The sequence below is a fragment of the Onychostoma macrolepis genome, chromosome 23 (genome assembly GCF_012432095.1).
Source record: "Onychostoma macrolepis isolate SWU-2019 chromosome 23, ASM1243209v1, whole genome shotgun sequence".
Taxonomy (NCBI): Eukaryota; Metazoa; Chordata; class Actinopteri; order Cypriniformes; family Cyprinidae; genus Onychostoma; species Onychostoma macrolepis.
In genome coordinates, this window is record NC_081177.1 from 21,441,783 (window position 1) to 21,454,059 (window position 12,277).

Genomic DNA, 12,277 nt, shown 5'->3' on the forward strand with positions numbered 1-12,277 from the left:
TTTTTTGGGGGGTGAACTATACATTTAAACTGCGAGAGTGTTACCGTAACCCAGATTTTGGCTTGTTTTACAAACTGATGATGGATGAGTCAAATGAATTTCTGTGCAAATCAACATCATCATGAACCCAGAACATTGCTTTAATGTTGCGACATTAAATGACTTTAATATATAATTATGGTTGAATTAGTAATAGAGCAGAACTGCTTTCATCTATTTAATTATATATCCCATCATTCACGCATGTAATTTACGCTTTAGGTACGTTCAACCTCCAGCATGTGCAGCGAGCAGAGTTGGCCCGAGGAACCACACTCACCAGGAGGAAAAGGTCAGCCGAGTCGGACTGGTAGTCTGTGTCTGGAGCGAGGGGGAAATCGGATGAATCAGGCCCTGCCTCACCGTCGCCAGAGGGGGCGCTGGCTGATGACACAGGGACGCCCGTGTCTATAAGAGCATCTATATCCATCTCCGCCTGCGAGAGGGTGACTACTTCAGAGAAAGATGAGGGCAGCGCTTCAGTCAGCGGCCCCATCGTCACCACTTCCCCAGCTCTCAACGCAGGCAGCGTCACTTCAGCGGCCTCTTCATGCGCCGAAGGTCCCACCAGTTCTTCATATGATTGCGGTGTCGGCGTTGACAGCAAACCTACCTGGATGCTCTCCTCCACCCAAGAGGCATTTTTGGAGAGGGTGGTGGCCTCTGTGATGGTATCGGTTGACTCTGTAGTGGCACTGGAGGGGTGCGTAGAGGAGGTTGTAGCGTGGTTGGGGGTGGTGGGTGTAGGGCCGAGTGGGGTTGTGGTTTCCAGAGGTGTAGTGGTGGGGGCGGCGGTGGGGGCGGCGGTGGGCTCTGGAGTAGTGGGCGGGGTCATTGAAGGGGTAGTCATAACAAAGGCTTCGGTCGTTTTGGCAGCCTCAGTGGTTGAGAGGGTTGTTGTCGTGGGTGTGGAGGTGGTGTACGTGTGCGCATCAAAGTCTTTTATTGTTTGAGGAGCAGACGTGGGGAGCGAAAACTTCAGACGAACACAGGACACAACAGAAAGAATGAGGGGAAAAATGAAATAAATGGCAAATGAAATAAATTAATATCAACTCAAATACATAAATAATGGTGCTGAATTAAACACATTAAAAATCATAAAACACACAAGCAATTGTTATGTGTACTGCCATTTAAAAGCATGGGGTTGGTAAGATTTTTTTTAAAGAAGTTTTGATCACTAAGCTGCATTTATTTAAAAACAGTAACACTGGAGAAATATTATTATAATTTAAAGTAACTGTTTTCTATTTGACTATATTTTAAAATGTAATTTATTCCTGTGATGCAATGCTGAATTTTCAGCATCATTACCCCAGACTTCAGTGTCACATGATCCCTCAGAAATCATTCTAATATGTGGATTTGTAAACATTTCTTATAATAATCAATGTTAAAAACAATGGTTTTGCTTAATAACTTTGTGGAAACTGATCCTTTTTTCATAAGATTCTTTGATGAATACAAAGTTCAAAATTTATTTAATAGAAATCTTATGAAACATTAATGCATTCTTGCTGAAAATTAGTTAAAAAATATCTTACTGACTCCAAAATTTCAAATGGCAGTTTATGAACCAAAAACGTTATTCAAAGCAAAAGAAGCCAAAAACACATACAGTGGGGTCCAAAAGTCTGAGACCACACTGAAAACTGTGATTTAAAACTTTAATTAATAGAAATAAATGTTTTGGGAAAATAAAGAAAATAAATGACAAATTTAATAAGAAATATTTCACAATTTCATATTCTACTATTTCTCGTTCACTAATCAAACAAGTACACTACACATTAGCTAAAAAAATATTCAAAAAGCTATTGTTTTAAAACATACACATGCACTTTCACTGCTGGTCTCATACTTTTGGGCTCCACTATAATTGCACAGCATATCAAACTCACAGATATGACCTCACATATCAACAAAAACTTACATGCTGGTTGTAGATGATCGCACCACGGTCACACAAGGACCGGTGAGTGCACACATGCTGGTGGATGCACCAGTTACATTTCCAGCGGCTGTTCACACAGCCCCTACACCTAAAAACACAGCAAAACAGAACATAATGGACCAAAAGTTTAGAAGTGACTGCATAAATTAAACCATCTACACCCCTCTGAGCATTTTGATGAAGACAGCAAAGCAGCCCAGCATCCAAAATAGCTGAGCTCTAGAATTACACATGACTCCCCTAAACTCATCAAACAACACAGAGCTGAGTTCACAGCTTTCCCACATCGCAAATCAAAACAGCATCAGGGAGAGCCGCCCCATCAGCGGCTGTCTGCAGGGGTGTATGGGTAAGGGAGGATGGTCAGTGCGGAGGATATGGCAGGGCTGTGGAATGGTGGAATGTGGGAAACAGCTGTTAAATCATCAGGGATGTGTTAGTAAGGTCCGGAGAGAGAGACAGCTGCCCTGCCCCTCTCACGCCTCTGGGACATTCTTCAACGCTTGACAGCCGCTGTTTTAATATTGCTCTTGGATGATGATGGCATGACACTAAAAGAGGTTAAAACTTTTCCACTTTACAGTAAGGTTCAGTTGTTAACATCAGTTAACATTGTCCTGTATTTCTGTGATTGCTTTATTCATCATGTGGCATTAAAACGCAGGAGAGTCCATGTGACTTACGGCTTGGTGCCAGAGAGCTGCTGCACCACAGAGCAGTCGTAGAAGGTGAAGTCTGCGAGAGCTACGGTGACCGTCCGAAAGCGCAGGGACAGCGTGACGGACACAAAATCTGTTATAGAGGACAAACACGAGAGGAGTCTGGGTCAAATGGTTAAACGCATATTATGGCACTAGAACATCAGGTCACACATAACCTTAAAAAATTAATCAGATGACGTTAAATGCACCATCCACAGCTTATTTCGCCATTCATGTAATATCATTAACTTTTTCAGTGGAATGCTTCCATGGAAGAGTAATGATGCGGAAAAACCAATAGAGGAAGTGAAACCGGAACATGACTATTATAGAATTAGAATATTAAAATAAGTCTCTAATGCTCAAAAAGTTTGCATTTATTTGATTAAAAATATAATAAAAATTGTAATATTGTGAAATATTACAATTTAATATTTGAATATATTTTCAAATGTAATTTATTCCTGTGATGCGAAGCTGAATTTTCAGCATCATTACTGCAGTCTTGGATTTGCTGCTCAAGAAACATTTCTTATTATTATCAATGTTAAAAACAGTCGTGCTGCTTAATATTTTTGTTGAAACCTTGATACATTTTTTGTAAAATTATAAATGTCTTTACCGTCACTTTTTGATGAATTAAAGCACTATTGTTATTCTTTTTTTTTTTTTTATATTATTGACCCCAAATTCTTTGAATAGTAATCAGTCTAAACTGTGAGAAAATGACAGATTGACAATCATGGGAAAACAGATTTCCTCACTCGAAAATGGGTACACACACATCGCAAACAGTCTTACACATGTAAAGCAGTTCCTTAAGGCGAAATTTTTCACAGAAAATGATTCATATATATGTCATGTCATATTGGTTGTCTTACCCTCTCCCTGTGGTACCGGTGGAAGTCTGTGGGCCTCAGGAGTGGCACAGGTTACTGTAGTGCCCTGAACCAAAGCAGCTGTTTCAGTATCTTCAAAGAAACACGAGTACATATCACCCTCTGACAGACTGGGCAAACCCGGGACATTCACAGCAATCTAAACACACACACAAAAGAAAATATTAACCATGGTTATAATCTCGCAATCATTGTCAGCAACTCAAAACATATTATTTGTTTCAATAAGTTTTATAGCTTTGATTAATTCATTAGAAAAGCACCCCCTAAGGAAGAGTTAAATGAAAATTACAGTGATTGGGGAAAAAGCTTTTAAGCATCAAAAATGAGACAAGATAATGTGTGAATTATCCCATTAGTGAGTTCTGTGGCAGAGTCTGCTAGCTTAGAGACTAATTAGTTACTGTAGCTTGCTAAACATATGCTAACTGAAAACACAAAGAAACAATTATTTAATTTGACCATTTATAGCTCTGGATATATTATATGTGACCCTGGACCACAAAACCAGTCTTAAGTTGCTGGGGTATATTTGTAGCAATAGCCAACAATACATTGTTTGGGTCAAAATTATAGTTTTTTTTAATGCCAAAAATCATTAGGATATTAAGCAAAGATCATGTTCCATGAAGATATTTTGTAAATTTCCTACCGTAAATATATCAAAACTTAAGTTTTGATCAGTAATATGCAATGCTAAGGACTTAATTTGGACAACTTTAAAGGCGATTTTCTCAATATTTTGATTTTTTTGCACCCTCAGATTCCAGATTTTAAATAGTTTATTTATTCAGCTTGTATGATGCATAAATCTCAATTTCAAAAAACTGATCCTTATGACTGGTTTTGTGGTCCAGGGTCACACATGGCATATAACTGTTCAAGAGTTTGGAGTCAGTAATATTTAATTAAAGGGATAGTTCACCCAAAAATGAAAATTCTGCAATCATTTACTCACCCTCATGTTGTTCCTAACCTGTATGCATTCATTTCTTCTTCTCAACATAAAATAATTTATTTTGAAGATTGCTGATAACTAAACATTTTTGGTTCCCTGTGACTTCCATTTGTATGGACAATAAAATAAATACAATGGAAGTCAATGGGAACCAAAACTGTTTAATTACCAACAATCTTCAAAATAAATTATTTTATGTTCAGAAGAAGAAATTAATGAATACAGGTTTGGAACAACACAAGGGTCAGTGGCAGTACAGACATTTATAATTTTACAAAAGATTGCCATTTTAAATAAATGCTGTTCTTTTGAACTTTCTCTTTGTTAAAGTATCCTGAAAAAATGTATCACAATTTCCAACAAAAATATTAAGCAGAACAACTGTTTTCAACATTGATAATAATAATAAATGTTTCTTAAGCAGCAAATCAGCATATTTTCATGGTTTCCGAAGAATCATGTGACACTAAAGCCTGGAGTAATGATGATCATAGAAATTACATTTTAACATACATTACAATAGAAAGCAGCTACAATATTACAGTTTTTACTGATTTTTGATCAAATAAATGCAACCTTGGTTAGTATAAAGAGACTTCTTTAAAAAACAAAAACAATCAAAAAACATCCTCACCAACCCCAAACTTTAGAACGCTAGTGCATGAAAGATATTAACTGAAATATTGCAGGGTTTAAATTTAGGCTTTATGGTTGAAGGAGGACTGAATTTTGATAGCGCTCTAAATTTCCCACTTTATCAAAATTTCTGACTGAATGATTTTATACCTGTTTCTGTTCTCCAAGGCTGGCGTTATACTGGCTCAGTGACTCCACTCTCAAGCACTGCTGATGCTCATCAAAACTCCACAGCCAGTGACCTTCCACCGAGCCCAGCCGACAGTCTGAACGCATGCCACACCTGGAAGAGCGAGGACAAAAACAGACCAGACAGGAGGCTGAGTAAGATAACTGACAGACAGAGAGAGAAATACTCCTAAAATAAACTGAAAATTGCAGTCCAAAGTGTGAATTACAAGATGAAACTCACCGGCCGTCAAGAACACACCAACCGCAGTATGGGTCCTTCACTGCCAGACAGGAAGTGCAATCGGTGTGCTTGTCACACTCTGCCACAGGCCTCTTCTCCACCTGAGCACACGGCACAGCAGGAGAAATCACTTATTCACACATCTCACACGGACACAGAGATGACCCAGAGAGTTCCCACTCCAGGCATATGGGTGACCGTGATCGTGACCCACATCAAATCTGCACTTTTCCACATTTTTTGTGCTGATTGTGAGTGGAAATTTTGCAGTATGTTATTATGAGTGACCCTACGTCCTTGTGATGGAGAGACCTTAAAGTTGTCTTCCATCACTGTTTTACTGTGTTCCGTTTCTGGTGTTTTGTTATAATGTATTTCCTGTTCTAGCTGAGTGGGCGTGGCAATAAGTGCGAACTTGAGGGGAATTTTAGCTAATTTATGGAAATGTTTGCGCAAATATGCTTTAATTTATCCGTCCCCTTTTTCTCGTTATTATTTGTTTTTCTTATTTATTTACTTCACTCTTGATACTTATTTTCACCTGTAAATCATATTGTGAGACAAGAGTATATTCTATAAAAAACATGGTATGTTCCAATTAGTAAAGCGGGAAAAATGTGTATTTAAGATGGCCGTCACTAGTAGTAAGGGGGAGGTGAATAAGATAAGAGCTCGTTATCAAGATTGTGATGCTGTGCAAGCATAGAAAACTCCAGCCTCAGTGTTGTGGAGGGGAGTAAGTGCTGTTTGAAGTACCCAGCAGTTCTAGTTTTAGACAGCAATATTTGTTTTGAGCTCTTCAACATATTTATTTGCACATTTTGCACATCTGTTTGAAATGAGCAACCTTTTAGACTCCAGCTTCGCTCCTATGATGTTGATCCTCCTTGTGACTGCTCGGGTCGTTATCACAGTCCTATTTTTCCAAATTGCCTAAAATGTCCAAGTTTTGGCTTTGTTTTCCTATTGACATGTTCTTTACAGTCCTTCTACATTATATGTAAGTATTAAATTGCTGTGACCGTTCACTGTAGATCCCACTTTTTCGGATACCACGATTGGTCGATTATGTACAATGCCTGCACGCTATTGGTCAAACTAGTTTTCCATCATTACTTTCAGCAAGTATGAAAGCAACAGGAAAACGAAGCCAAAACCCAGACATTTTATGCAATTTCAGAAATCTCTACCAGGACATGTCCGGGAAAAAGAGGACATAAGGTCACTTTATTTGAAATAAATTTGATTATAAATAAATGTTATCTATTTGAATGTATTTTAAAATGTAATTTATTCATATGATGCAAAGCAGAATTTTCAGCATCATTACTCCAGTTCTTAATTCAACAAAGATTCTCAATTATTAATTATTTAATAATTAATTATTAATATGTTGCATTAATTGAGCAATTATTTGATATTATGAACTATTACTACAATTTAAATTCACAATATCTAATGAATACAGCCTCGGTGAGCATAAACTACTAACTACTATTAAAATTAATAATAATACTTATTTTTTACTGGTAGTGTACTAATGATGTTTGAACTCACAGAATGGCTGGTCATAATGTAGACGTGTCTATGGGTGGAATCCAGCAGTAAGTCACTGTTGATGGCCAAACCAGGTTGGATGAGAAGGGTGGAGTACGTCGTCACATTTCCTGATTTACCTAGGAACACCTAACATGAGATAAAAAATAAATAAATAAATAAATAAAAGAGTTTCAATAAGTAACCTGACCACGGCTCCTAAGAACTTCCTCAAGGTTTAATTGAATATTTAGGCTTATAAAACTACATCAGTTGCAACAGGACACCTTAGAGACACGAGGGGAGCTGGATGTGGACAGGTCTAACTAAAAGTGCTGAAAGTGTCTGCTGAAATGGTTTAGCACTAGAGCCCTTCAAAGTCTCATTAAAGGAAAACGACGTACAAGGATCAGAGAGAGGTGCCTAATGCCTCTTGAATTCTATCACGACTGGGGTCGATTTCAGCAAACCAGATTAGAATAGTGAGAATCCCATCAGAAGAGCAGGTATCCTGCTTAAGAGTCTCAGACACCTTACACCGCGAGCTGCTCAAGCTCTCCACCCATTCAGGTTTGCGTTTTAACTAGATTAAAATTGACAAACTGTCGGCCACGGTCTACTGCAGGAGGAATCATGCATTGCAACATTATCTTATCATGCAAGACCGAATAGCTGTGCAGATGTGTTTGTGTGTGTTTGTGAGGGAAAATACAAATGTATATGTGATTCGCCAGTTAGCTTTTTTCAGTTCATTTCAACTAAAATGATCTTTCATCTATGTTAAAGGGCTGGTTCACCCAAAAATTAGACTTCTGTCGTAATTTAATCACACATATTTAGTTATGCTGTTGCTCACCCATATCTAGCAGAATGTGTAAGCTGCTGTTTTCCATGCAAAAACAGATGACAGATGGGAGATTTTTATTTTTATATATACATTTATATGATTTTATACGAATAACAATATATGTGTGTGTGTTATTTATAATATACTTTTCTACATTACAATCCTATATATTAATATATATATAGGCGATAAAACAGTTCACACACAATATATATATATATATATATATATATATATATATATATATATATATATATATATATAGTGTGAACTGTTTTATCGTCATATTTCAAATCTCCTTCCTACATATATTTATATAAAATGAACTATCTATTTATATAACAATACACAATACATATGTTGATCTAGAATTAAATTTAATAAAACTAAATAGCCAAACTTTAAAACCTTATGCATATTGTGATGACGCCTATTCAAAAATGTTGTTGTCTAAATGCATCACTTGTCTTCCACTGTGAAAATGTCACACATGTTTGTGAACAATGACACTGACTTGCCAAAATGTGTCAAAACAGCAGAGAACAGTGGATGGCTGTCAAAGGGAGGCTTGGGTCGGGCAATGTCATTCAGATTTAACCAAACACTTCGGTTTAACCTTTGCCCACTGTGGCATGCAAATCCGGTCAGTGCAAGGCCAAGACGCAACTTGGCCTGTGTTTAAATTTCAGCTCACGAGCCCTTTGAATTTACAAGCGGTGTCAAACTGAGTCTCTGGTGGTCTCTGAGCAATCGCTATCCCTGCAAATACAGTGTTTCATATAGCGTGGTTTGTGGTGAAGGCCGCTCTGAGCTCCGACTGAGGAAACACAGAAAGCCTTAGGTATGCTGTTTCAGCACTATGTTGGGATATGACACATTCACCCTGCAGGCGAAATCTCTTTCCATCTGCTTAAGCAGACAGATAATATTACCATATTAAGTGGACTAATATTCCCCTAGTGGTTTACTATAAATCATAAATAAATAGTTTTAGAAATGACCAGTCAAATGGCTAATTTTCATGTCACACACCTTAAGCAAATTGCCTTTGGAGTCACCCAAGAAAACAATAGTGTGCCCCTCCTTTACACTAACAGCGACAGCAGTGAGACGGGCGGATGGGCTGTCCAATACGGCTTCAGCTTCAACCGGCTCCCGGCTCGCCATTGGACTCGGGGTGTGGTCCGAGCCACAGGGATAAGCGTTCAGGGTGTTCTGTGGGAGACAAAAACAAGTTTTCGTGACTTTGGTTTTGGCAAAAGCATTGTGACCTAATCCAGTTTCATGTTGTGTAATAATAAACTCTGCAAATCTCTGTTTTTTTGTACCGTAAGGGTTTAGTTCTCAGTCTATAGCCTCAAGGCTGTCAAATCCTCTTAGTTGAGAAAGCCAGATTAGATGAAGATTATCTTGGTCTCACACTAGGATGGCAAGGCTGCTCCTTTCTTTGAGACTAACGCTATCAAATCTGCTCCAGCGGTCTTTGATAAAATCTAGCTTGCATGTCATGCCATGTTCCCTCATTATCAGAAGTGATCTGTTTGTGTACCACACTAAAGAACATATGGGGATCAGGAAAATGTGTTTCAGTGTTTGAGGATTTGCAAGAAACACAAAGAATGCCGTATTTGGGTGGCGGTGTTTGTCTGTGGATCAGTAACATCCTACTTAAAGGGATTGTTCACGCAAAACTTCTGTCATCACTTATTCAACCTCAAGCTGAAAAAAAAAACAAAAAACATAAGACTTTATTTCTTCGGTGGAACATAGGAGATGTTTTGAAGAATGTTCAAGCCGTTCTTTTCTTTTCTTTTGGAGCTTGGAGCTCCAATACAGACAAAAAAGCACCATAAAGCATCATAGAAGTACTTTGTACTTTGACGTGTGCCATATATTTAATGTCCTAAGTAGGGTTGCAAAGGGGTGGAAAATCTTCAGGAAATTTCTGGAAATTTTCCACCTTTTTGCAACCCTAGTCCTAAGTCATATTTAAAGTAAGTAATTATTTTAGCAAAAACAAAAATTAACTCACAACAATAACAAGAAAGCTATTGTGCTACTTTAAGAATCTGGTAAAAAACACCTCATTTTATTTCTGGAGAATGAGTATCCATCCCAATTCACTTTCATTTTATTTAAAAGAGAAGCATGAACATTATGCTAAATATCTCCTTTAGCATTCAACAAAAGAAATAAAGCCATATTTGTGAGTAAATGATGACAGAATTTGCATTTTAGCTAAACTATCCTTTAACAGGCTACTCTCTCCTTTCGATAAGTCTTCTAGACATCTAACCCTCCTCAGATTTGTATTTCTCCTTCCTACCCTCTTTTCTAGCAGACATCATTAGTAGTTTGAGCTTGGGGGTTTATTGATCCGAATAACCCTGTTTAGGACTGAGCAGGCCGGGTTCTGGATGCTGAATAGGCAAATACATGGAGGTCATGAGGAGGTTGTTTGCCTGTGAGCCCACATCCTTGAGTTCTTTGATTTGTCTTAAGATCTTGTTAGGACTAATGCTAGGTAGGCCTGTCTTATGCTCATCAAAGAGTCAAAACATAATTCACTCAGATCATGGCAGGCAGAATCGTTTTAGCTAAAGCAATTTGCCTGAGAATTAATGATGAGCAATGCATCTAAATTAGGATAAATGTTAGTTTAAATACACCGTTGGAGGAAAATGATGCGGTCCAGTTCCCTAGAGTTATGTTGTGGGCATCCTTTCCCCATTTTCCCATGCTTTTCAAACAAAGTTAAACTACTATGATGATTATGTGGAAACGGTTGACCTCAAAACCTAATTATATGGATAATTTATAAGTATAATGTTTCAATGTGAAGACAGTGTACAAGTGAACAGCATCTATCAAATATTTCTGTAAAGTGAATACTTTAAGACTGTGTCATTATCAATTGTGACAAAACAAATACATTTCTAGCATCAATAAAAATGTCTGACCTCTTTCTTCTAACCCTCTTATTTATGCCCAGGCTCAGGCCACTTTTAACACTGGATTACAATTTTTGCCTACCACCATATAACAGAGCCATAGGTATACAGTATCTATACTAACAATGTCTAAAAGCATCACATCACAGAAGAATTATGTCATTTTTGTCTTTTTTATTTATTTAAAATTGTGTATGTAATTTCTACCACATCTCACATGACATATAGTGTCGTATGTGTTGGAAATTACATTTTGGAATAACATAACATTTCTTTGTCTTACTAAAACTAATTTCATGACTAGGGATGGGTGGTATGATATATTTTTTTTTAAAAACAAAGATAAAATAAAATATACATAACTGTACTGTGATATCCAATGTTATAATGAAATAAAACTACTCATATTAATAAATATGATTTTGATTACCTCTATTCCAAACTAACATTTTATGTATCCTAAAAATGTGAAATTATAATTTACATTGATTTTTCATGTTTTCTTCATATGCATTATGTCATATTTCATCTTAAGCATTTAAATGACCCTGTTGTCTCCAAGTACAACCAAGTACACTAATAATAAAAAAAAAGTATTAGCGGGCAAAACTGTTCAGTGTTTGAAATGATGTCCACACAACTGTGGGACAGCGGTAATATTTTAGAAATTCATAGAAGTCGTGCATACATGTTGATTAAACATTACCAGGTCAAAATAGTTTTTTTGTTTTTTTAAATGAAACATATACATGTATGAATCTTTTACAATAGGATTAGTGCTGTAAAACGATTAACCGCATGCAAAATAAAAGTTTTTGTTTATATAATATATGTGTGTACTGTGTATATTTATTATGTATATATAAATACACACACATGCATGTATATATTTAAAAAATATATGTTATATTTGTATATTAAATATATTTATATATAATACACATTATATAAATATATACATTTAAATACATGTAAATATTTTCAAAATATATACTGTATGAGTGTGTATTTATATATACATAATAAATATACACAGTACACACATATATTATGTAAACAAAAACTTTTATTTTGATGCGATTAATCATTTGACAGCACTAAATAAGATCTATAACTTGCATTTAAAAAATAAAAAACTCTCACGTTGTTCCAAACCTGTAAGACCTTCGTTCATCTTCAGAACACAAAATAAGACATTTTTGATGAAATCTGAGATCTTTCTGACCCTGCATAGACAGCAACGCAACTGACACATTCCAGGCCCAGAAAGGTAGTAAGGAGATTGTTAAAGTATGACATCAGTGATTCAACTGTAATTTTATAAAGCTATGAGAATACTTT

The 12,277-nt window shown here is 36.6% G+C and overlaps 1 protein-coding gene across 6 annotated transcripts in view; it reads right to left on the reverse strand.

Moving 5' to 3' along the window:
- plxnb1a (plexin b1a) overlaps window positions 1-12,277 on the reverse strand; it is a 99,459-nt gene that overhangs the window by 27,595 nt on the left and 59,587 nt on the right. For all 6 annotated transcript variants that reach the window (XM_058764273.1, XM_058764270.1, XM_058764272.1 and 3 more), the window contains 8 exons: window positions 9,018-9,200; window positions 7,160-7,288; window positions 5,603-5,703; window positions 5,341-5,473; window positions 3,579-3,735; window positions 2,680-2,788; window positions 1,976-2,084; window positions 320-1,015 (listed from right to left, as the gene is read on the reverse strand). In XM_058764273.1, coding sequence (XP_058620256.1) covers window positions 320-1,015; window positions 1,976-2,084; window positions 2,680-2,788; window positions 3,579-3,735; window positions 5,341-5,473; window positions 5,603-5,703; window positions 7,160-7,288; window positions 9,018-9,200 — 1,617 coding nt within the window. The remainder of the gene's footprint in view (window positions 1-319; window positions 1,016-1,975; window positions 2,085-2,679; window positions 2,789-3,578; window positions 3,736-5,340; window positions 5,474-5,602; window positions 5,704-7,159; window positions 7,289-9,017; window positions 9,201-12,277) is intronic.